The following is a 27,734-nucleotide window of genomic DNA, read 5'->3' as shown; positions in this document are numbered from 1 at the left end:
CTATTGCAAATATGTAATATGGTATATATAAACTTAATTTGGACCCTTTTTAAATTGCAGTGCCCTCTCATATGGCAGAGCAAGTGGGAAGGCCCGGAGGATCCTTTACAGTACCTCAGAGGTCTTGTATCTCGTGCCCTTGCAATACAGGTAAGACTAAATTATTTAATATTGCATTGTCTGACTGTATGACTATTATATTATACACATGCATATCAAGATAGCCTTTTTGCTAGCAACTAGTGAGAATATCATGATTTTGTGCATAAAGTACCATTTGTTTATCTCTCATTTTGTCCTCTGTGAGTTTCTATAAGATTTTTTAATTTTTTTTTTGCTTAGTGTATCTTTTTATAATTTTTGAGAATTTAGAGAAAAGCCTACAATATACATAGATTGTACAGTAACTGAAATGGATTCATAGCTCTGACTAATTTGCTTTAGGGCTTGTACCACTCCTCATAAACTCCCCCCATAGAAAGCTGTTTTTTAAATTTCTTTGTTTTTTTTTCAAATTGATCAATTGTTTTTCAGAGTGATACAAATAGGTAAATGCAGGAAAATTGAATAGAATAAGAAATGACGTAGAGGAGAAAAGAGTGATTTTATTTTACTTCATTTATTTTGCTTATTTTATTGTTGACCCTGGTATAGATGTCCCCTATTTTATCCTCTTCATTCCCCTCCACCCAGCTCCCACCTTCCTCCCAGCCTGCACACATTGTTGCCTGTGTCCATGGGCTGTGCATATATGTATGTGTGTAATGGTGCAGGATAGTTAGTGGATGCAGTGTATCCCTTTTCCTGTGATGTTGCACTGTTGTCTATCTTCTCTGCTGTTGCACCTGCCTCACAAACAGCCTTCTTTACCACATCAACTTCTAATATCATATGGTGACTTGACCAGTGTCCTTCTGGATGCGGCAGTCTTCATCGATGCTTGTGTCAGTAGTGCACACTCATGCCAACATCTGTAACCTTGTCATCACTCATCACTGCTACACCTTTGGATCCCTAAAATGGATATATTCCTCTTTTACTGCAACTGTATTTCCCTCTTAATTTCTCGCTCTCTTAGACATTCCAGACCGTTCCTCCTCAGTGTTCTCCCAGTCTGTTACCTTTTGTCCTGATCCTGCCCAATCCAGCATGGAATCCATGGCTTATAACTTGAACCATTCTCTGTCCAGTGTCTTCAATATGCTAACTGATTTTTCCTTCATGTTTTATCTTCCTAAAAAAAACATTCAACTTGGATCAGTCTCTGTCTATACACAAGCTCTGCCGGTGAAACCTCAGATGTAGAGCGTTCAGTATTGGAGCTACCCTGAACACTGCTCCTGTGTTCTGCAGCAGCTATTTCAAACCTTCGTTACTTTTGTGAAGACTTCCCTTCCATCACTGCTTCCCCTTTTTCTTAGCAGACCACCTTTTCTTTACAGAGAAAATACAAGCTATGAAACACGACCACTTGAAAATTCCTACCCTTCTTTCCCACCTAGCATTTGTATGAGCCCACCCTCCTCATTTTTGCCCCAATACCAAAGAAGTTGACTTTCTGCTGTTGAGAGCTCATCCTTAGACCTTGATTCCCTCTGCTCTCATCTCTTTAGACACTTCCTCCAAGAGATGAGTTGCTGTTCTTCTGTATTTGCATCTTTTCCTCTCTTCATACTCTATCCTGTCAGCCTACAAATGGCACTCCTTTAAAGGGACCAGGACTCATCTGAATGCTTGTTAGGCTTCCAGAAATACCAAGCTTTAGGTTGTTGATTATTGGAGGAAAAATTACTGGCTATGAAAATGAAGTTAAAATTAGGAGGTAGGGAAGAACCAGGTACTCTGATTTAATCATTTATCTGCTGTGTATATGCCTGGATAAAATCTATCAGTAAAAGCCAAAAGAATGAAGGGGAGAAGGGGAAGAAGGATAGGGAAGGCAGAAAGGAAGGACAAATAGTCCATCAATGTTCTTAGAATAATACAGAAATGCTCTGAAGGTCTTGGTATATTATAATTGCATGACTGTAATAATTTACCACTTCATGTATTTGTCAGTGTTGTTTGCTTTCGATTAGTTTTGTAAAGGGCAGAGACTTCATTTGTTGTAGTGTCAGCCTGCATTACACTGTATGTACAAATAAACAGTAGTATGCTATGTGCATGTAACGATGTATTGTTGATACTGAAATTAATGTTATAAAAATTTTACATAAATTGTCACATTTTTCTGGTGTGATTTATACTGAGTGTATCGAATACTGGTCATCAAAACTGAAAACTTTTCTACTATGTAATTTTCTTAGAAGTTTTATAGCCATTTAGCCTTAAATGAAATGCTAATATACCTCCTAACCCTCAAATAACTTTCAGGCTTAATAATAGCTTATCTTGTATCCCTTCCAACCAGGGATTATGTAATATTCATTATTTCTATCACCACTTAGAGACTTTTTTGTTTTGTTTTCCTGCCTTAATATTTTTTTCAGTTATAGATGTACGAAGATATCCACCCCACTAAGGCTTTAATATTTGGGAATCACTTTCCATCTCTTGCAAGATTTGTTAGGAGCTTTGTTTTCACATATGCTTTCTCTATATCATAGATTCATGCGCAGAGCAGCTTGTGAAGTTTAGAAGAGCAATGTAGCTACACAGGTGTGGAAGGAAGGGATGAAAGAAAGGAAGGATGGGCACAGAGAATTGGATGTCCTGTTTGCAAAGGAAAACGGCAGCTTTTGCCTTCTTATGAAAGTATAATGATCAGACTGAATCCAAAGAAGCATTAGAGCTGCTTGCACCCTGCTCCAGCCATAGTTTAATGCCCCCCCCCAAAAAAAAACCATAAATAAAATAAAATTGTTTTTTTAAAAAGTCCTGGCTGGATGGCACATTTCATTGGAGCACCATCTCATGCACCAAAAGACTGCAAGTTTGATTCCCAGTCAGGGCCCATACCTGTGTTGTGGGTTTGATCCCTGGTCAGGGTACATAGGGAGGCAACCAGTCAATATTTTTCTCTCACTTCTCTCTCTCTGTCTCTCTCTCTGTCTCTCTCTCTCTCTCCCCTTTTTTCTCTCTCCAAAATTAATAAATGTGTCCTCAGGTGAAGTTTATATTAGTTGATATCCCAGAGCCTTTTGTTTTAGGACATAACATGGGAAAACAGAACAAGCTGCTCTGAGTGTCATGCATAGTGCCTGTTCAGTACCAGGGTTTTGTACAAATAAGGTGAGACTAACTGGGATCGAGGACAGCTTTGTTTGTTTGTTTATTTATTTATTTATTGAATCAAAAATATTGTAAATAGCTACTTTATACTAGACTCTCAATAAAGTACTGGAGATGCAGTGCTTAGTAAATATATATAGTTCCTATATTGGTGCTAAACACTATGCTGTAGCTGCTGAATGTAGGATGATAAGTGAAATAGACTTACACTGTATCCCAAGAAACTATTCTTACAATTTATCAGAAGAGGAAGACAACTGAACAACAGTAAGTGCAATGGGAGTGCAGTGTTATGAAAGCAAATAGCCTGAGTACCTAACCTGCTTGGGAACAGGGAAATGATGTTCAAGTGGAGAACTTAGTAGGAATAGACCAAGTGAAGAGGAGAGGGAAGAATGTGCCAGACAAGGGGAGGGCCAGAGTTAAGAATAAGCCTTGTGCTTTCAATTAACTAAAAGCAGCATAGAGTGTGAGAAAAACAGGTATTGAGAAATTAAGCTGGAGGAGCAAGAAAGGCCAAGTCATGTCACTATGTTAAGGAATTATATTTGATCCAAAGGCTGAAAAGGGCAACATTGCGGGATATGAATGAGGGAAATCAGATTAAGTTTTAGAGGGACCATTTTCCAATATGGATAGAGGCAAAGGTGGTATAAGGTTTAGGACTCTCCTCTGATGCTGGTAACTTAAAGAAGCCAGGGAACCTTTAGGTACTCAGGGAATCTCCGCCAAAGGGAGTCTTGCAGGCAACCTGGTATTCATTCTTTGGTCTCCACTCTAAGATCTGTAGAGCAAGGATTTTTTTGAATTCCATTGTATTTCCAATACCTAGTATATTGTCCACTGAATAAATAAATGAACTAATGAATGAACAAATAAATGGACTAGATAGGTTATTTTCTTTGGGAACCTAGAATTATTTTCCTAACTTCAAATTCATGTCTTTTCTTTAGAAATAACATCTTATGAGAGTTTCTTCAGTTTCCACACTTTTGTTTTTCTGTTGGGCTGCAGAATAAGTCCCCATAGCCCATCGCCCCCACATACTCTGATGCTTTTTGTTGATCACTTTAAATTCCAGCATAGATTAAGAGATTATAAACTGGATTTTCCAGCAAGAGATTATTCCAGCATTTATCCAGTTTATAAATCTTATGGTGCCAGCATTGGCACTCTGTTCTCTGTCTTCATATTCGCAGCTTCTCACAGTTAGAGCCCTTCACTCTGCACCTATGACTTTTGTTCCAACCTAACTCATGAACTAACTCTAAGTTAGGATTCACAGACCTTCATCTCCAGTACCCAGCTAGATCTGAATATGCTAAACAGACCCACTATTCTAGAGATGTATAATGGATTCCTGAATATTTCTTCATTATACTCTTGCTTATCAGACTTGGAGTGCCATGTGCCAATGGCAAGCTTTCACATGCTCATTTTTTTAGGACTGAGCTTCTCCTTAGGGTCTATGTCTTTCGTTTTAAAATTTATAATGACTTCTGCCCTAGCTGGTGTAGCTCAGTGGATTGAGCCCTGGCCTGGGAACCAAAGGGTCGCTGGTTCAAATCCCAGTCAGGGCACATCCCTGGGTTGTGGGCCAGGTCCCCAGTAGGGAGCATGCAAGAGGCAACCATACATTGATGTTTCTCTCCCTTTCTTTCTTCATCCCTTCCCCTCTCTCTAAAAGTAAATAAAATCTTTTTTTAAAAAAGTAAGCCATAAAGTTCTAAGAAAACATGAGATTAAAAAAAAAAATTAAATTAAATTTATAATGACTTCTTAAACTCCCCTCTTTGGGGTGGGGCAGCGATGGGTATAACTCAAGCCAGTCAGTGACTGGTACATTTACATACTACCTGACACCTTTCCTTTTTATGAAGGAATCTTATTGTTTATACCAACCAGTAGGGACCTTTGAAGTCTGGGGAGATTGAAACAATAAATAGAGTTGCTTATTTATATATTTTCTCTGTATTCCTCCACTAGAATGGAAGCTTCATGAGGGCAGAAATTTTTGCTTATTCACTCTTCTATCCAAAAATGTAGAACAGTGGCTTGCACAAGTAGGCTTTTCAATAAATTTCTGTTGAATAAGTCAATGATTCAGTCAATCTTAGGGCTATTCTCAAGAAAACTGACATATATCTTTTTCATGTTTCCCAATCATCATGATTTAGGTGTATTCTACAGTACCTATAATGTATTTGAGATTTTAGCTTCTGTCTAAATCTGTCCAGTGAAGATTCTTGTTTTTACCCTCTGTTACAATCTAACATTTGAAGACTGTTTTATTTTGTCTTAAGATTCCAAACTTTAAAAGTACTCTTATTAAAATTGCAATGTTTATTTTTAATCATTTTCTGAGGTGTCTCACTGTTTTCTATTTTTAAAGGTTCTTCAGTACTTTACATTCCTGAAAAAGGGAAGTCTATATCCTAACTTATCCTAGTTAACTCTCACAGTATTTTACACATAGTAGGTACTCAGTAATATCATTTATAAGAATACTTACATAAACAAAATTCTAAAAGTAGTCTGTATCTGGTCTAAGACCTCCAGCACCCTTATTTTTATATACTATACTCAGCTAGAATAGCTACCTTATAGATATTTTTATTTATATGCATTCATTAATTTTTTTATTCATTCAGTGAATATTTATTGAGCTTTTATGATGTACTATCTACCACTCTAAGTGCTGGAAATTCACACCAGAGAAGAAAACAAGAAATTCTTGCTAACAGAGACTCTACAGTTAGTGAAGGTGATAGAAATATAAACAAATAAATATATTAATAGTGGAATTGCATAGAAAAATACGTCTTGGCCCAAAACCTGAGATATAAGATTAATATACAGCCAAACTTTAAACTGGATTACCATCATCATAAAATAAACTTATGGTATATATCTGAAATTCTATCTAGTAAAATGCAGGTATTGCTGTAGCAGTAGTATTATAAAATTTTAGGAGTCAAATTCTGTACAGAGACAGTAATTTCTCAACACTGTCAGCTGATAAATTCTGCCTGTGGTCAACTATCTTGCACATTTAGAATACTAAACAGTAGTCTGTGGTCTGTGATGATATGCAGTGTGATAGAAGCAATCCCATAAACCATGCTGTTGGTACTGCTTGCAGAAGATAAATAAATCTTGGTTCTAGAAATGTGACAGTATAGCAACATAATTGGCTTTCAACATAGCAAAATTCTCCCTGAATTTTTATCTGCATCTCAGCTTTCATCACATGCATACTAATTTCATCATCTCTTTGGAGTAGCATAATAAGGATCTTTACAGCAGAGAACATGCAGAGAATACTTAAACTCTTATGACAAATTTGGTTTCTTAAAGAATGAGCAGATTCTAGCAACAAACTACTTTCCCTGCAAGTAAGGAGAGATTCTGTTAGTAATCCCTGCTATGCTGTTGTCCTTATTTTCAAAATAGTGCTCCAAATGCTTTCAATAGGTTTTCCTTGGTTCATGCAGCCACTTTTACCAGTTGAAAGCTTCTATTACATCTTATTTGAATATAGTTTATTAGTATATAACAAGACAACTGCAAAATTTCTTTTATGTCATACAGTTTTATCTAAAGAACAACAATAATAGTGATTGACAGTTTTTCTGCTATAGTCAATGAGTCTGTCCCATCAAATACTGTTAATATTTCTGAAAATATAGTGGAAGGGTATAAACAAAATATTGTGTGCTTTTAATTTCCAAATCAATTTTGCCTTTGCAAAATTTGTTCCACTGTCAATGATAATTGAATACTGATTTTCCATTCTATAATATATCTTCTATCAGATTCACCTTGTTGACATCTATTTGCAAACTGGAAAACTTCACAAACAAGGAAAATGGTGATAGGTTTTATTACTAAGTTACATGTTGTCACTTCAAAAAGATTTTGTGATGTATATGCTTATCTAATTGTCTATTGCCCATAATTTTGAAGTAGGCTATTTAATAATAGCACCAATAATATTATTTTTTTGTATATAGTAACATATATTTCAGTGATATGTTTGCTAGGAAGAATCTTGAATATAAGATCCACAGGTTAAAGAAATCCCAAAATTTCTTGATTTCATAGCCTGAAAATGATTTGTAATCTATATCAATGATTTTGTCAGGCTTTTTTTTAAACCTTCATGGATGCAAAACCTCAATTTAAAAATTGTTCCTAAGTAAGTATTCTTTTTAATGTCTTTTCGTTTGAAATTTTGTGAGAAATAAATATTTAATCTACCTAATTCCTTTTTTTTATTTTTATATCTGGACTGAAGATGATTTGTACTGGATATGTTTGTAGATGACATTACAGGGCATTTTCTCCTTGAGAAATTTTGAGATGGCAGAGATATTCATTTTGAAGTATTTCATTGTTGTTTAGTCCTCACAAGGCAGCAAGTGTGCCCGTCTAGGACTAACCTTTGAAGTATTCATCATTATATAAAATTAAATAACCTACAACTGAATTTTGCCCTTAAAGGTAATTTTATAAATTTTATATAGTGTTGTCAAAGTATGCCAAGCAATTTTACAAAGATCTGGATTTCAACATAGCCAGATAAGTATATGATTATTTGTATTAGTTAAATTTTTATTACTATTCCTTAGCTAAAATGCTTCTAACAGTATTCCTAACACTTATCTACTTAATGCATTCTCATATATTTGTATTATTATCCATATTTTTCTATTTATTAAACTCTAAAGTTTACAATCATTTTTAAAATTTTGCTCTTGCAATAATGCATACATACCAAAATTTAGACTAAAATAATTTAACCTGTAAGCATAATAAGGGGTTATTTTCACTGTAAGTGGTATATAAAATGGCCATCTAAATATGATAGTAAGTAATCTAATATTTAAAGTAAATCTAAATGGCATGCATTGTTGATGTTAAGAACTTTGTTAAACTTATTAAATAGGGTAGTAGCATTTGTGCTCATACAAATATATGTATTGCTCATTTCTAGGCTGTCAGAACACTTCTAAAGCAGCCACTTATTTTTTATTTGGCCAACAAGAAAGTGAAGGCAAATAATAGATCTTGGTCAAATACTTAAGTTAAACTGAATTTTATTTCTAGTAAACATCAAGATACTATAAAGAAAAATATAGATTAAAGTAGCTAGAAAGTGTTGGGTTGGAGAGGTTAATACCTTAGAATGAGTGGTCAAGTTAAATGAACTCTTAATGGGCGATATCTAAACAGAGACTTTAATGAAATAAGAAAGCAAACCATGAACATCTTGCTGTGGAAGTGGGGGCGAATCTAGGCAGAGAGACAAGCACATGCAAAATCTTTGAGAAAGGAATGTACTTTCTTGCTTAAGGAATAAAAAGGAAGCCAGGGTGGCTGGAACATGTACATAAAGAGCAGTGCTACTGGAAATGAGGCTAAATGTGTCTCCAGGGTCCCTGACATAGGTTCATGAAGGCTTTGGTAAGAGGCTTTAAATTTAGTCTGAGCAATGATACTCAGTGGATGGTTGAGATTAGGGGATTAAAAGGTTATTCTGTTGGTGCATGAAGAACAGACTGTAGGGAAAAGAATGGGAGCAAACTAATGCAACTGAGGTTATGATGGTGTTATGGACTGGAGTGGTGAATGTGGCAGTGAAGCAATGGTAAGTTTCAATGTTAGACCTGTGGGTTTGGCTATGGGGCATGGGGGAGAGATGGGAAGAATGATTTCAAGGTTTTGGCCCAAGCAATTGGTTGAGTTTTTCACTGAGTTGAAGGATATGGTGATAGAGCATGTTTCTTAGGGAAGAGGGAGATGGCTTTACAAATTAAGAGTTCTGATTTGAACATGTTAAGCTTAGATACCTTTTAGACATTAAGGTGAAAATATCAGGGAAATAGGTGAAGGACAGAGGTTAGAGCAAGAGATTTGAAGTTGGGAGTCATCAGTCATAAAGATGGTCTTTAAAAACATAGGACTGACCAAATAGTGGGCCCTGGTACACTCCAGTACTGAGAAATCCAGATAAGGATGAGGAGTCAATAATGAAGACCAAGTAGTACTAGTCAGGAAATGGTTTACATTTTAAATATTAGACCAGTCAACTGTAGAATTAGAAGATGTAAGTAGCCTTCTAGGTATCTATCATGCTATTACCAAATTCATATTAGATGTTAATTGGTCCCGGAATCTGTATTCATTACTAAGCCACATGGTCATAATTCGTTCTTCTTAAAAAGTTTATCTTAGCTGCTTTTCATTTAAAGCAATGAGAATTATGTAACAAGCTTTCAATTTCATAAGTACCTAGGTTTACTACTACTGTTTTGTTTATTTTGGATATCTCACTAATTTGAGTGACATTTTTTGCTTCTTCCTTATTTTGTTAAAGATTTGGGTTGTTTTTTATTTATTTTTTATGTTTTTAATATATTTTATTGATTATGCTATTACAGTTGTCCCATTTTCCCCCCTTCACTTCCCTCCACCCTGTACACCCTCTCCCTCCCATATCCCCCCCTTTAGTCATGTCCATGTGTCATACTTATAAGCTCTTTAGCTTCTACATTTCCCATACTATGCTTACCTTCCCCCTATCTATTTTCAACCTACAATCTATGCTACTTATTCTCTGTACCTTTTCCCCCTCTCTCCTCCTCCCACTCCCCTGTTGCTAACCCTCCATGTGATCTCCATTTCTGTGGTTCTGTTCCTGTTCTAGTTGTTTGCTTAGTTTCTTTTGGTTTTGCTTTAGGTGTGATTGTTAATAATTGTGACTTTGCTGTCCTTTTACTATACATGTTTTTTCTTTATCTTCTTTTCTTAGATAAGTCCTTTTAACATTTCATAAAATAAAGTCTTGGTGATGATGAACTCCTTTAATTTGACCTTATCTGAGAAGTACTTTATCTGCCCTTCCATTCCAAATGAAAGCTTTGCTGATAGAGTAACCTGAGATATAGGTCCTTGTCTTTCATGACTTGGCATATTTCTTTCCAGCCCCTTCTTGCCTGTAAGGTCTCTTTTGAGAAATCAGCTGACAGTCTGATGGGAACTCCTTTGTAGATGACTGTCCCCTTATCTCTTGCTGCTTCTAGGATTCTCTCCTTCATTTTTACCTTGGCTAATGTAATTATGATGTGCCTTGGTGTGTTTCTTCTTGGGTCCAACTTCTTTGGGACTCCCTGTGCTTCCTGGACTTCCTGGAAATTTATTTCCTTTGCCAGAATGGGGAAATTCTCCTTTATTATTTGTTCAAATACATGCTCAATCTGTTGCTTTTCCTCTTCCCCTTCTGGTACCCCTATAATTTGGATGTTGGAACGTTTAAAGATGTTCTGGCGGTTCCTAAACTTCTCATTTTTTTGAATTCTTATTTCTTCATTCTTTCCTGTTTGGCTTTTTTTTTCTTCCTTCTGGTCCACTCTATTGTTTTGAGTCCCAGTTTCCTTCCCATCACTATTGGTTCTCTGTGCATCTTCCTTCATCTCTTTTATGGTAACCTGCAAATTTTCATGTAATTTGTGCCCAAAATCAACCAATTCTGTGAGCTTCCAGATCACCAGTGTTTTGAACTGTGCATCTGATAAATTGGCTATCTCTTGGTTGCTCAAAAGGATGAGAGCCCTGGGGCATTGATCTGTTTTTCTGTTTGATATATGTCTCTCTCTCTCTTTTTTTGTTTTTTTGTTTTTTTGTTTTTTTGGTCTGGTTGCTCCTGTTATGGTGAGGGGCAGAGCCTTAGGTGTTCACCGGGGCCGGGCACCCCAGTTGCTAGATTGTGACGGGGCAGGGGCCGGAGGGAACAATGGCAGTAGCTCCGTTCTCCTGGGATGTCAGTCCCTTCCCTGGGATCCTGGGTTGCGAACTCTGCCCTGGTTCACAATCGCAGCCTCACTGGGTCCACCAGTTGCCACTTGCCTACGCCCGGAGGGCGGACGGCTTACGGCTTACGCGCTCCCAGTGCCTTAAGCACCCAGTTCTCCCTGTTCTCCGCTTGCCGAGCCCTGTGCCGGCTGCTGCTCGTCTCCGCCCCTCCTACCGGTCTGGAGGAACGGATCTACTTCAATTTCTTGGCTGTCCGACTTCCATTCAGATAAATTCTCTGTCAGCTCTGGGTGTTATTCTGCCTCTAAATTGTTGTTGTTCTAATCTTGGTTGTGCATGGAGGTACGGTGCATCCACCTATGCCTCCATCTTGCCAGAAGTCCCCAGATTTGGGTTGTTTTTTGTTTGGGAGTGTTTTTAAAAGTATTTTTGACAATCCAGATATTGATAACCATTAAAGTATGACCCAAAGTACTAGAAACTTTTGTTTTTCTTTTTTTATATTATTTGCAATTTGCCTAATAAATAATTGGTAGTAAACCTTAGTTTTTTAAAATACCAGAAGCACTTATAAAGAATGCCTAACAATAAATTGCAAATAGTTTGAAAATCCTTCAAAAGTGTTCTTTTTCATCCCCACGGAGGCAGGCATGGTACTCACTATGACAAGGGTTACAACAGAAAGACAATAGCCCTTGCCCGTGTGACTTGGTTGGAGCATCATCCCACACACCAAAAACTTGCTGGTTCGGTTCCTGGTCAGGCCACATACCTAGACTGCAGCTCAATCCCAGGTCAGGACTCATATGGGAGGCAACCAATTGATGTTTCTCACATTAATATTTCTTTCCTTCTCTCCCTCCCTTTCTCTCTAAAATCAATATATATATTTTTAAAAAACAGGAAGAAAATATTAACATTGTGTGGGGAAAATTAAGATATTACGTTTAAAGAAATAGTAAGCAAAGGGAAGAGATTACTATATTATGTGTAGTTTTTTCCACTGAAATAAATGTGAGTATTCAGTTTGTATATATTTTTTTCTACAATACCATTTAGCAATGTCAAGTTGTATTTATATACCAGTGTATGGAGAAATTTCCTAGTCTAGTTAATATTGTTTCTAACAAGATATCTTACAGGAAAATAGCACCTACTTTACTGTGGCTCCAGATCTACCCACTAATCCTGGCATTCACATTCTACAGAATAGTTAGCGTCTTCATAAGGAGTTCAAAAATGAATAAAGGTTAAATTACCACAAAAACAAGGTCTTATTTCCAAATACGATTTCTGTGCCTTAGGAGGAGAAATGGAAGTGATTAAGAAATCTTACCCAGCCTTCTAGGGATGTAGATCCACACTGAAGAGTGGTACGGCACCGAGAGGTTTCTTGCAGTTTAGGCAGCTTTCAGCATGTCTCTAGATTTGATGGGGGTGAGAGTGGCCAAGAACATCAGAATGTATTTATAAGCATGTAATACTGAAGACTCAAAAGCCAACACACCTGTTCCTTTCAAAGTTGATTGAGATAAAATGCCTAAAAATATGAAAATGGGAAAATGAAATTTTAGATTTTTTAGATGATTTGCTTTGAAACACTGACAGAAAAGCAACATCAGTAAAGTCCTTACTTTATGAAAACTTTAACTAATTCCATGAGGGGTGGGGATTGCTTTTGAATTAGCTTGACCGACTTGACCTTAGATTCTCATTTTCTTTCCTTATTCCTATTAGTAGCATGCAGAGTTTTGTATATAAAGGTAAAACACACAGAAAATCTGTGGTGTTGAAATGGGAGAATTAGGGAAGGCATCTGTGATGTGGTGGTATTTGAACAGAGACTTGAAGAAAGTAAGGAAATTGTGCCCGCTAAAGAAAGTTTCAAGCTGAGGAATAGCAAGTACCCTGAAGCAGAGAGTTTTTTTCAGAAAGGCGGTCAGAGGAGGCAAGGTTAGAATGTTACGATTTGAGAAAGGGAGGTTGGAACTGGGGCAGAGGTAGGCAGCGAGGGCCCTATATACTGTTATAAGGACATCTATTTCTACTGTTAGGGAAGTACATGTTATAATTATTATGTAATTATGTTATGTTACTGATGTCATAATAATTACTATTAAAGCCATAATTTTATTCATTGAATTTGATTTTGCTCAGCCTAAACTCTAAAATTGTCCTGAGCAAGATATGGCAATTTATAAGCTCATTTTCCCCTGAATAATATTAAAATAAATCATCAATTTTCAAAAGTTGACAATTTTCAAAGCAACCAACTAAAAGGTAAAAATTGTCAGATTGGATAAAATAAAATTTAATGGTGATGGCATTAGGTATCAAGGCATTGCACTTTAAAGGTAGAATGATGAATAAAGATATACTACGAAAGCACTAATCAAAGCAAAGCTCGTGCAACTGTATTAATACCAAGCAAACAGTTCTAAAAGGAAAGACTATAACGAGGGATAATGAGGGTTATTTTATAATGATAAAGTGATCAAGTTATCAAGAGAACACAATACTAAACATTTACGTATCTAATAAGAGTTTCAAATGCAAAAACATAAAAATTGATACTTCTGTGAGGAGGAATAGATAAATCCACAAAGTGGGAGATTTCAGCATACCTCTCAATAATTGACAGAATAAGTAGACAGAAAATCAGTAAGGATATAGAATCCTTGAACAACATTATTAACTAATTTAACTGATACTTATAGACCATTCCAACCAATAACAGCAGAATACACAGTGTTCTTTTCAAGTACACACAGAATTTTACCAAGGTAGATGTATACAAGTGTATTTAATCCACACAAAGTATGCTCTCAGGCAAAAATTAAATTAAGGTAGAAATTAATAACAAATTTGTAGAAAAATCTTCAAATATTTGGAAATTAAATACCTACTTTTAAATAACTCGTGGGTCAAAGAAGATATAACAGAAAATTAGAAATGAATTTAGCTAAATAAATGTCAAACCACAACACATCAAAATTGGGAGATGTAAAGAATTAAAGTCAATGTAAATGGATAGCCAAACATTAATGGATAGAATCTTAACTACAATGTACTCAATACATGTTTTAAAACAGTTCTCTAAAATTGGTAGGCAAGGTTACCTTATTAATGAAGTATGTGAAGCAAGAAACTGTTTTTAAAGATCATATTGTCAAAATGATTAGAACTCTAGGAAACTGTTTCAACTCAATCTTGTTCTCTTGAACTCCAGACAGATTTTTCTCTTTAAATTTTTTTTTATTTATTGATTTGAGAGAGAGAGAGAAAGAGAGTGGGGCGGGGGAGGAAACAGGAAGTGTCTGTTTATGTTCCACTTATATATGCATTCATTGGTTTGATTCTTGTATATGCCCTGACCAGGGATCGAGCCTTCAACCTTGATATATTGAGGCAACACTCTAACCGACTGAGCTACCAAGGCCAAGGCATGCAGACAGACAGGCTGTAGGCCAGTCCCAGCTGAAATAATATATTTTGATATTCTTCCTTCAATATTTGTTCTATGTATTCAAATACTGTTTTTACATAAGTAGGTTACATAAATACACTATGCATACCTTTTTAGATTCTGATAAATTCATTAGGTTGTGAGCATATCCCAGTGTCATTAAATATTCTTCAATGATGACTTTCTATTGTTACACAATTTTTATTGTATTTATGTACCATAATTTAATTAGCTAATACTTATTATTAGCTAATTTCTATTTTCTATAAATTATTCTAGTTTCTGTTATAATTATGATTCCAATTTCTTAATATGATAAATAATTTTAAGTGAGCAAACCATATGTGATCACCTCTAGATTATACCTTAAAATACATTTCAAGAAAAGGAATTACTGAGTAAAATAACTTGAATATGTTTAAAGCTTTGGCACATTTTACCAAGTTGTTTTACAGAAATATCATACCAGTATATATTTCTACTAAAATTTTATCCATCTTGCACACTTACTAACATTTGAGTATTATCATTCCTCATTCTGCTAGCCTTAAAAACATAACTTAGTTTTTAAATTTGCATAATTATTAAGGATGATCCTATCTTACATGTGTTTCAATAAATGTGAAAACCATCTATCATTGTGTTAATTCATTTTCTTATTTGTGGAAAATAACTATATTAATTAAACATTAATGAAGTAAATATCCATCAGCCACACTGTAATTTTTAATTAAGTTGAACATGTGCATACCCATTTATGGCATAAACTTTTGGAGGGTTTTTTTTTTAAGAGTTTGTTTATTTACTTTTAGAGAGAGAGGAAGGGAAGGAGAAAGGGAGAAAAACATCAGTGTGTGGTTACCTCTTGCACACTCAATACTGGCCCACAACCCAGGCATATGCCCTGACTGGGAATCAAATTGGTGACCCTCTGGTTCGCGGGCTGTCACTCAATCCACTGAACCACACCAGGCAGGGCTCTTTTGGGGGTTTTAAATTCAAAATTAATTTTAAAGAATTCAATGAAATAATAATATAATTTGAAATCTCTGTAAATATTTTTTAAAACAACTGTTTCAAAATAACAGAAATAAATATTATCATGTAAGCATCTTTGTTGACTGTTTAGGTAATAAAAATAGAAGGCAGATAATAGAATGAACATATTTGATAGGGAGTAAATAATATGCAATATTCATAATTTTAAATTATTTAATTGAAAGTAGGTACTTTATGAAATTGTATTATCATAAAGGTTAATATCCAAGAAGCAACAATCATACTTTGTTAAATGATCTCTAGTTCTACACATAAAATCAATATATTTTCAATTGGTCGGAGAACATAGCAACGCTTTTGTTACAATGTAGGAGTAGTAGTCAAATACATTAAGATAAAAATACAAACACCCTAGCTGTGGCGATTTTAATTTCTCTTATTCTAGACCTGGCTGACAAGTGTAAATGCGTGGGTGGTTAACAGGGTGTTGCAGTACACAAGACATAGCCTTTCTACACTGTAATAAATTAACACAGTTTTTTCTTAGACTGTTTAGAAAGCATGCATAATAAATTACTTAGTAAAGAAAATTCTGCATGTTTTTCATAGCTGACATTACTATGGTATCATCATCTCTATACAGCAGATGAAATAACAGACTGATTCAAAAGTCATCAGTAAGCTATCTTCCTCTTAAGACACATAGCACCTCCAGCAAATATTACAGAGAAACAAATCACATTATGCTGCCTGAGTTTATTACCCGACTCCAGCACTTACTAACTCTGTGACCTTGGGCCTGACTTTAACCTCACCATATCTTTATTTCATCATTGAGAAACGGGATATTAATACTGACTTTCAGGGTTGTGGTAAGCATAATTTGGTTGATACATGGAAAATATATAGTAAAAGTTGCACAAAACTGCATGTTATTTTTGTTATTTGTTCCAAATGGCAATTTAATTATACTCATTAAGCATTCTTTATCATTATGTATTATTTTCTAAATGGTGTATAATTTGCTGTACCAAATGGCAGATAAGTAGAAAAGACTATTTAAAAACATCATTTAACAAAAAATTATTTTTTTCTGGACATTGCCCTCTGCTGTAATACTTGCTTCAGTAAACTGGCAAACTCACTGTCAGATATAAAGCTGGAACCCTTGTTCAGTTTGCATTGCCAAGACTTGGGCGCCCTGGGGACTCTAGAGTTAGTTAGACCCAGTTGCTCAGTGTCTCCTAAGCATGCTTTGAGAGGAGAGTCACCATGAAAAGTGCCAGCCCAACTGAAACACTATATATTAGATTAATTTTCACATTTTGTACTTTCCATTTTGAGTAGATTTTTACTAACAAAAAGTTATGCAAGGAAGCTTTTTTTGTGTTAAATGGATATTATGTCAAAAACTATAACAGGTTTCACAATGTACAGTGGAAATCTTTGTTTTCTATAGGCAGCCTTTCAAACCATTTAGAACAGCACAAGTTTCTAAATGAAAATGACTTCTGCATAATAATCCTTTAATAGAATTTTTTATCTTTCAAATTTACAAAGTTTTAAAATGTATGTGTGTGTGCATTTTTCCCCTCTAGAGCTGGGTAGAGAAAGCAGAAATACAGGCTCTTCTCTCTGATACACTTGACCTCTCAGAACTCTTTCACCCAGACACATTTCTCAATGCTCTCCGCCAAGAAACTGCAAGGTAATTAAAAGGAAATGCTTATTTATCTGTGAGGGTAATTATACTTCTCTTTATTCACTTCTGATTATATCCCTTTAATTGTCAAGAAATAAATTATTGTTGAATCCAGATAGTTGTGTTATTTCCTAATACTTGACTTTTAATTATACAGTTTACTTTTAGTTTAAAAGATATTGCTTTAATTATGATGTGTTTTTTATTAGAACTGAAAAAGGTAAAATTTAACTTTTAAAATTTTGGCTATTTATTTATCTAGACCTTTTGTGAAAAGTATGGTAGGCTGAAGTCAAATAGAGCTAATTAAAGATAAATGAAATAAAGTTAAGTAAAGTTTTGAATATAATTTTTCATATTATTCACATTTGAATTGCTCAAAAAGCTACATGTGGCTAGTGGCTATCATTTCGGACTGCTTGAAAATATTTTTATCATTGCAGAAAATTCTATTGGATGGTGGTAACCAGGCTTTTTCATAGGGAACAGTATGTGATGATTAAGTTATTTTTGTGACAAATTTGCATTATAATTTCATGTATAGTCTATAATTTTTAACAAAGATAGAATGGGAAAAAAAGAGACACTTCCAAAAATATACTGGATAAAATTTAGTTGTTCAGTGATTTAGAGGGATTTTAATTTATAATGCGTGAGGATCATATTATAAATATTAATATTTCAGTTCAGCTAATAAACGTTTATTCCATACCCTTCAAATGTCTGAATTTGAGGATGATGGTCAAAATGGAGAATGTAAAATAAAGGCCCTACCCACAGGGAACATATACAACCTTGAAGAGGAGACTGACATAACATCAGTTAACTTAAAAAATGCAGTGAGAATTCTACCTTAAGAGATTGTTATTACTTGTATATTGTAAATGTTTTAATTTTAAATAAATTAGAATATATGTATCTTCTATTGCTTTTTTATTTTTTTTTATTTTATTTATTTATTTTTAGAGAGGGAAGGGAGGGAGAAAGAGAGAGAGAGAGAGAGAAACATTAATGTGCGGTTGCTGGGGGCCATGCAACCTAGGCATGTGCCCTGACTGGGAATCGAACCCATGATGCCTGGTTCGCAGCCCTCACTCAATCCACTGAGCTACGCCAGCCAGGGCTTCTATTACTCTTTACATTGTCCTTCCTGAGAATTAGTTCTCTCTAACATTTGATGCTTTACTTTTGCAGGGCAATGGGCTGTTCTGTGGATAGCCTTAAATTTGTAGCCTCCTGGAAAGGTCGACTGCAAGAAGCAAAGCTGCAGATTAAGGTATTAGACTAATTCTAAATGTTTTTCTGAGTCTCAAAATTCCATTTTTACCAATTGTGATGAAAATATTCTGTAATTCCAATCTCAAAATCTTCTATCTTTATAGTGTAAGATTCGCAGAGATAGATTGTATTACATACGTGAGAAATCACATAAGTTAAGATTTAGCATGAGAACTTGTACAAAATACAACTTTTTCTAAGGCAAAAATAAGAACCTTAGAGATACAACATATTTGAAAATAATGGCAAAAGATGATACAAATCTCAAAGTTATGTTAGATTACCTTCTCTAAAATTCAATTCAATAAATATTTACTATAAATAAAGGATGTAGAAATATAACATATAAAAATAGACTAGGAGACCCAGGAGATGGTGGTGGAGTAGATAGAAGTTACTGACCTCCTTCCAAGACTAAACTGGTATTACAACTAAAATATAGAACAATCATGTGAATAACCAACTGAAGACTAGCTGAAAAGAAGTCTCATAACCAAGGATTTACAGAAGAATCCACATTAAGACTGGTTGGAAGAACGGAGACACGAAAAGGGCTGGCCCTGCTCTCATGTATGGCGGCTAAGATTCTGCAGGGATATTTCAGCTACAGAGGACTCCATGAGGAGCATGGGGCCTCAACCCCAAGCCAGGCTTCCCAGCCCAGAGCACCTGAGCCAGGAAGGGGTGCCCATATAACATCTGGCTATGAAAACCAGTGGGGATTCTGTCTACCAGGGAGAGATGGAAATCTGCTAGAAACCAAAGTGCCTTCTTAAAGGGCCAGTGCACAAAATCTCTTTCACAGCTACTCATCCTGGGTTCCAAAAGAGGGAGGGTGGGGCAAACTAGAGTTGTGTGAAGAGAGACTGGGATTTGTGGCTCCAAGGAAGAGCTGAAAGGACAGCTGCCAAGATCTCTATACCAAGTCCCCCTCACACACTGCAGATACTGTGTTTCACCTGGGGGAACCCAGTAACCCCACCTTCTGGACTCCCTGTAGTCCCACGCAATTCACACCTGGGCCAACATGTAGAGGTTCAGGCAGATCAGGGGGTGTCAGTGATGACTTGTGTAGCTCTGAAGTGAAGGCCATTACCTTACTTTCTTGTGATCCTGGCCACTGCACCTCCCCCTCATAGGAGATCCATCAGCCCCACCATCTTGACTCCTGGTGGCCTCACATTGTGGAGCTCGGGCTCTCCAGAAGTTCCTAGCAGAATCTGATACAGACTTTTTCGAGTGGCTCTAAGACAGGGACCAGTTTATCCCTTGCAACCTGACCATGTAGAGCCCTTCCTTCACAAGGTCCAATCTTGGTCTGTTGACTCCTAATGACTCACCCTAATGACTCCTTGAGAACCTCCCCCCCACACACACAAAGGTCTATGGGCACCCAGTGGGACTTTTGTTGGGTGGTTTCAGACCCAGTACTAGCACCAAATTTTAACCTGTATCAAATCTGCCTCTACCTGGTGACTCACTGAGAGCCTGCCTCATGCAACTTGACTATTGCCAGAGGTTCTATCAGTGCCTGAACCTAACAGGCAGCTAGCAGGCAGAGTCAGGTGGAGGCATATTTTGGAATGCCTTGTGCCTATTGCTTACGTGCCCGCAGGCTCAGTACTGGCTTGGTACTTGGTGCACAGCTTGAACCTTCTCATGTACACATAGGTCCAACAAAGGAAGCCACAAACTGTGGATCACTTTGTATCACCAAACAGGTTCCCTGGGACCAGTCTCAGGCAGCATCTGATGTCGACCTGCACTAGAGTCCCTTGCAAGAAGTGCCAGAACAAAAACACCAATTTGCCAGCTTTAGGCAACATAAGAATAGTACCCAAATACTTTCACAAGCGGCATATCCAAAGAAAGATCTCAGCAAGCACTAAGCCCTGCTGAACCAAATTCCACTCTTTTGGTCAGCACCTGCAAAGCAGTTTTTACACTGTGGTAAGAGTCAGTCCTCAGAATCAGCCAACTTAAGGGTTGAACCCAGACAGGAATGAGCCAATAGCAATCAAGACTCAGTTACGTCAGGAGGGCTAACATAACCCACACAAGGGACCTTCCTGGAACACCCAGCTCAGGTGATTAGGGAGATTGCACCACCTACTATATAAGGCCATCATACCAAGAATCAGAGGTGGAGCACATCTATCTAATACAAAGAAACAAATACAAAGCAGCAGCCAAAATGGGGAGACAAACAAACATGCCCCAAATGAAAGAACAGGAGAAATCTGCATTAATAGAGCTAAATTAAATGGGGGCAATCAATTTATCAGATAGTAGATTTTTAAAAATGGTTATAATGATGCTCAGGGAGCTTAGAACTATAACAGCATGAAAAGAGACATAGAAACCTTAAAAAAAGAACCAGTCAGAAATGAAGAATACCCAAGAAGAAATAAACAGTAAGTTACATAAAACAGAGGATCAAATCAGTGATTTAGAGGACAAGGTAACAGAAAGCGCCCATTCAGAGCAGCCAAAAGAAAAACAAATTTTAAGAAAACGAAAACAGTTTAAGTGACCTTTGGGACAACATGAAGGGTAACACCCCCCACATCACAGGGTTACCAGAAAGAGAAGAGAGAAGGCAAGGGATTGAGAATCTGTTTGAAGAAATAATTACTGAAAACTTCCTTAACATTGTAAAGGAAAATATGTCACACAAGTATGGGAAACCCAGACAGTGACAAACAAGATGAACCCAAAGGAGACTCACACCAAGATACATAATACTTAAAATGGCAAAGCATAAAGACAAATAGAGAATTTTAAAAGCAGCAAAAAAAGACAGTTACCTAAGAGGGAGCTCCCATAAGGCTGTCAGCTGATTATTCAACAGAAGCATTTCAGGCCAGAAGGGATTGGCATGAAATATCTAAAGTGTTGAAAAGCAGGGATCTACAACCATGCCTACTTTACCCAGCAAGTCTACCATTTAAAATTGAAGGAGGAATAAAGAGCTTCTCAGACAATAAAAAGCTAAGGCAGTTCATTACCACCAAACAATGAAAGAACTGTGTTTGAAGAACTGTTTTCCCCAATTAAAAGAACTGTTAAAGGGTCATCCTTAAGGGGAAAAAAACACAGAAGAACATAATTTAAAAAATAAAATAATAGCAATAACTACATGTCTACCAATAATTACTTTAAATGTAAATGGCTTAAAGGCTTCAATAAAAAGACATAGGGTATCCCTGGTTGGTGTGGCTCAGTGGATTGAGTGCTGGCCTGTGAACCAGAGGGTTGCTGGTTCGATTCCCAGTCAGGGCATGTGCCTGGTTCTCCAGTGGGGAACATGCAAGAGTCAACCACTCATTGATGTATCTCTCCTTCTCTTAAAAAAAAAAAAAAAAGACGGGGTAGCTGAATGGAAAAAAACAGCATGATCTATATACATGCTGCCTACAAAAGACCAACACCGGAATGAATGACACAAGCAGACTAAATATAAAGACATGTAAAAGATATTTTATGCAAATAGAAATGAAAAAAACTGAGGTAGCAACATTTATATCAGACAACATGGACTGTAAAACAAAAGCTATAATAAGAAGCAAAGAAAGACACTACATAAATGATAAAAGGATCCATCCAACAAGAGGATAGAACCTTAGTAAACATTCATGTACCCATTGTAGGAGCACCTAAATATTTAAAGTAAATCTTGATGGACATACAGGGAGAGATCAAAAACAGTCGTAGTAGAGGTTTCAGTACCCCAATGACATCAAAGAATGGATAGCCCAGACAGAAAACGTGCAAGGAAACAGAGACCTGAAATAACATAGTACAACAGGTGGATTTACTTGATATCTTTGGAAAATTACATCACAAAAAAGCAAAATAAACATTCCTTTCAAGTGCACATGGAACATTTTCTAGGGTAGATCATATATAGCACACAAAAGAAGTCTCAAGAAAGTTAAGAAGATTGAAATCACACCAGGCATCATCTCTGACCATAATGGTATTAAAATAGAAATCAAGCAAAAGAAAAATAGAAAACACACCAACACATGGAGATTAAATAACATGTGACTAAACAATGTGTTAACAGTGAGATCAAGGAAGAAATGAAAAGATACCTTCACACAAATGAAAAAAAGAACACAAAAATCCATAATTTATGGGATATAGCAAAAGCACTCCTGAGAGGAAAATTCATAGCATTACAGATCTTCCTAAAAAAAAAAAACAAAAACAAAATCTCAAACAATCTAATTTACATGTAAAAGAACTTGAAAAAGAACAACAGTAAAAGCCCAAGTAAGTAGAAGAAAGGAAATCATAAAGGTCAAAACAGAATGAAACAGAGTCTAAATATCAATAGAAAAGATTGATAAAACCAAGAACTAGTTCTTTGGAAACATGAATAATGTTAACAGACCTTTAACCATATCCATCAAGAAAAAAGAGAGAGACCCAAATAAATAAAATCAGAAATGAAAGAGGAGAAATAACAGCTGACACCAAAGAAGTTCAAAGGGTTATAAGAAAATATTACAAATCACTACATGACAAGAAATTGAATAATTTGGAAGAAATGGATAAATGTCTAGAAACATAGAATCTTACAAAACTGAATCAGTAAGAATTTAAAAATCTGATTAGATTGATTACAACTAATGAAATAGAAGCATTAATTTAAAAACTGCCCACAAAGGTCATGGCCTGGATGGTTTAACAGGTGAATATTATTAAACATTCCCTGAAAAACTGAGAATTCTCTGATAAACATATCCTTGTCAAACTATTCCAAAATTCAAGAAGAGGGAAGACTTACAAGCACATTTTACCAGGCCAGCATTATCTTAATTCCAAAACCAGATAAGGACACTACAAAGACAGAAAATTATAAGCCAATATCTCTGATGAACATAGATGCTAACATTTTCAGCCAAATATTAGCAAACCATATCCAGCAATAGACTAAAAAACATTATACACCATGATCAGGTGGGATTTATTCCAGGGATGCAAAGTAGGTACAGTATCTGCAGATCAATAAATGTGACATACTACATAAACAACATGAATGATAAAAATCATATTAATAGATGGAGAAGTGAAGAAAATGATCCCATTTACAGTTCCATAAAAAAAAAATACCTAGGAATAAGTGTATCCAAGGATGTAAAAGACATGTACTTGGAAAAATTATGACTGAAGAAAGAAATTGAAGAAGATACAAATAATTAGAAGCATATAGTATACTCGTGGATAGGAAGAATTAAATCATTAAAATGTCCTTGCTACCCAAAGCAATCTGTATATTCAATACAGTCTCTATCAAGATACCAATGACATGGTTCATAAAACCGGAACAAATATTCCAAAAGTTTATATGTAACCATAAAAGACCCTAATAGACACAGCAATCTTGAGAAAGAAAAAAAAAATGTTGGATGAATCACACTACCTGATATCAGACTATCCTACAAGGCCACAGTAATCAAAATATTACGGTGTTCTCATAAAAACAGACATACAGATCAGTGGAACAGAATAGAGAGGCCCAAAATAAACCCATGTCTTTATGGTCAATTAATATTTGACGTACGGGCCAAGAACATAATACAATAGGGCAAAGACAGTTTGTTTTATAAATGGTGCTGAGAAAATTGGACAGATAACTACTCCACCCTCTTACATAATTCACAACAATAAACTTAAAATGTGTTAAAGACTTAAATGTAAGGCTCAAAATCATAACAATTCTAGAAAATAACAGGAAGTAAAATGTCGGACATTACTAATAGCAGTATTTTTTCTGATGTTATCTCAGGCAAGGGAAACAAAAAACATAAACAAATGGGACTACATCAAACTAAAAAGTTTTTGCACATCAAGGAAACCATCAACAAAATGAAAAGGCAACCTCCTGAATTGGAGAACATATTCATCAGTGATACATTTGATATGGGGTTAATACCCAAAATGTATAAAGAACTGATGTAACTCAACACCAAAAAAAAAAAATCCAATTTTAAAAAGGATGAATGATCTGAATAGACACTTCTCCAAACAGGACTTACAGATCACCCACATAGATAGATGAAAAGATGCTCAATGTCACTAATCATCAGAAAAATGCAATAAAATCACAATGAGATAGCAACAAATGCCTGTTAGAATGGCCGTCATCAGTAAATCAACTAACAAGTGTTGGCAGAGACGTGGAGAAAATGGGACCCTCACACACTGTTGGTGGGAATGCAGATTGGTGCAGCCATTGTGGAAAACAGTATGGAGTTTCCTAAAAAAAAAAAAATTAAATATAGAACTGCCGTATGACCCAGCAATTCCACTTCTGCGAACATATTCAAATAAACCTGAAACACTAATTCAAAACATTATATGCTCATCAGTAGATATGTGGATGAAGAAACTCTGGTGTATTTACACAATGGATTATTACTCAGCTGTAAAAAAAGAAAGGAATCTTACTTTTTTCGACAGCATGGATGGACCTGAAGAGTATTATGCTAAGTGAAATGAGCCACTCAGATAAAACCACATGATTGCACTTACATGTAGAATTTAGTGAAGAAAATAAACAAACAAAATAGAAACAGGCTCACAGATAAAACAGACTGCCACCTGTCAGAAAAAAAAGGAGTTTGGGGCCTGGATGAAAAAGATGAAAGGATTCAGTAGAAACAGAATAACTAATAGAAACAGACAACAGCATGGTGATTACCAGAGGAAGAGGGGGGAGGGGAGCCGGAAGAGGGTAAAGGGGTAACCCTGACAGTGAGTGATGACTTTGAGTGGTGAACATACATCCAGTGTACAAATGATGTATTATAGAATTGTACACTTGAAATCTATATAAGTTTTTAACCAGGTTTACTCCTGTAACATGAATAAAATTTAAAAAATAGACCAAATCTTGTCCTCGAAGTATGTGTAGTTTTGTGAGTATATTGATTTGCTGTTAAGATGAAGCCATCTATGTTAAAAAAAGATATCTTTTGCAGTATAAATTTTCCTAGCTAACTTTCTTGTTAAAAATTCATTGGTTTTAAATAGATAATAACAGATGATCATTCAAATGTTAATAACAAAGCTAATTAAAAGATTGTGTAGTGGAAATTCCCAAATAACTCCAGCCTTCTTTCACATCAGTAGCATTCTCTGTGCTTCTTCTTTCCTATTCCCACATATAGGAATGTCCTTATATCATCTTTTCCCACTGCTCATATGTTGCATGCTGTAGTATGATTATCTCTGCACATTCATATTGGTCTGTCTTACGAGACTCTAATGTTATTAAAGACAAAGACTGCCTGATCTATCTTCAGATCCCCAGTATCTAGTCCTGTGTGATTATATATAATTAAATTTTTTAATAAATATAAGACAGTAGTTCTTTAACTTAATCTAAGGGAACAAGCTTTCCAGAAATTCTGTTTATACAGTTCTAATCCTCAGTTGAACATTTTTTTTCATATCACTACTACTATTTAACATACCATATAATATATTGTGTTTATTGTTTGTTGTCTATCTTACTTCACTAGAATATAAGTCCCATGAGAATAGGGTTTTTCCCCCCTATTTTGTTGTATGGCAGATGTCTCAAACAATAGCACTCACTTAAACCCTTATTGAATTGTTACTTGAGGGCATATAGTCAATAGATGAGGCACTATTGTAGGTTTTATTAGCAACAGCTACAATGGAATAGTATGCCAGAATTGGCCATTAATAATAAGCTATATCTGTCTTTTTTTAGCTGTGTATATTGCTACAAAATTTTTCCTGGAAACTAAAAGACTTAGAAAGGTTCTCTTTCATCCCATTGCATTTTATTTTAAACTGAGCTTCTAGCACATACAGCGAGCTACCTTAGCTATTACTGGTGGTTATACACTGTTGCCCAGATGTTCAGTAGAGGAAGAGCACGCACGACATGTAATCCAGGAACCATGTATTTTACCCAATTTATCATCTCTGGTAGCTCTGGACAAGTATAGTATGCAATATCATTATTCAGATATGGTGGTATAAAAAGCATGGGAAACTAGATTTATTCTGTGTCAAGGTTGTTAATACTTCCAGAATTGTGATACCCCTATTCTTACAAATTTAGGATAAAATCATCTACAACAAGAAAATCTTAAGCTTATATGTTGTTTTGTATATGGTTGAAAAAAGAAAAAAGGCTGACAGTAACACAAGATTCTAATTTTAGTGCTTAAAAAAAGAGCCATGTGACTTTTTAAAGCAATTAATGGAGCAGTCTGAGCTTCTGTTACCTCATTTATCAATGGATTTGAATAACTTCCTTGACATACTTATTACGAGGATCTCTGAAAATGTGTGCATGTGCAATTTTTATTATTTCTCAATGCAATTTGGATTATGTTTTATTAGGCAGTATTTTAAATTAGAAACAAAAGTGTTTTTAATAAAAAATTCTTATTTTTATAGAAAGATATAGAATTCTATATCTTTACATTTTTAAATGTAAAGCAGAATTCTTTTTTTCGTTTAGCACTCACAAGATATTTTATTGTTAAAAACTAAAACACTCACTGGTATATAAATGTATTTATATTTAAGAACATTGTAAGTTGAATGTACCTACAACTTGAGGTAAGAAAGGCCACCCCTGCATGTGAGGTGTAAGGGAGTCCCACAGGCTTTTTCATCTCTTGGCTCCTTATTTATGTCAGCTATTAAAGCACGTTTTCTAACTTTCTCACCCATAGTTTCCAGCAATTTTGTCAGATAAGAAGTCTTTGTTAGCTTCTTTATTTTTGCACTTGGTAAACCCAGGAAGTTAAATAATCCACTTAGGTTCTTATTAATCATAATTTTAACAAAATCATTATTTCAATGGGAGGACTTTGGATTTGAATTATATTTGAGTTCTATCACTCTACAATTTAATCAGTTTTGAATTTTTTAATATCTACCATGCAAGATTGAATTAACTCAGTAAAATGTTTGAGGAAGGCTATAGTTCCTCAATCAATCAGTATCTCAAACCCTCCAGATCCACTTAAGAAAATATGTAGATAGATAGATAGATAATTTGTTAAACAGAAGTTTTAAAACTTGGTACTGGAAAATGCATAAATCAAGCTCCTGTTCAGCTTGCACGTTTGGTCTTGCCCTCAGCTGAGACAGGATTGCCCTGGCAAGTCTGGGGAGCTCTCAGCTACCGGCTATCCTACCAATAACACCACACACAAAAGACAAAATGACTCTTCTGCCTTGGTA

General features: G+C 35.5%; 1 protein-coding gene across 3 annotated transcripts in view; it reads left to right on the top strand.

Annotated features, from left to right (window-relative positions):
• DYNC2H1 (dynein cytoplasmic 2 heavy chain 1) overlaps positions 1-27,734 on the top strand; it is a 319,367-nt gene that overhangs the window by 275,328 nt on the left and 16,305 nt on the right. For all 3 annotated transcript variants that reach the window (XM_036028642.1, XM_028516717.2, XM_028516716.2), the window contains 3 exons: positions 61-150; positions 17,110-17,219; positions 18,408-18,489. In XM_036028642.1, the coding sequence (XP_035884535.1) occupies positions 61-150; positions 17,110-17,219; positions 18,408-18,489 (282 nt within the window). The remainder of the gene's footprint in view (positions 1-60; positions 151-17,109; positions 17,220-18,407; positions 18,490-27,734) is intronic.

Source organism: Phyllostomus discolor, chromosome 6, assembly GCF_004126475.2.
Source record: "Phyllostomus discolor isolate MPI-MPIP mPhyDis1 chromosome 6, mPhyDis1.pri.v3, whole genome shotgun sequence".
NCBI classification, from domain to species: Eukaryota; Metazoa; Chordata; class Mammalia; order Chiroptera; family Phyllostomidae; genus Phyllostomus; species Phyllostomus discolor.
This window is presented reverse-complemented; position numbering and strand designations above follow the sequence as displayed.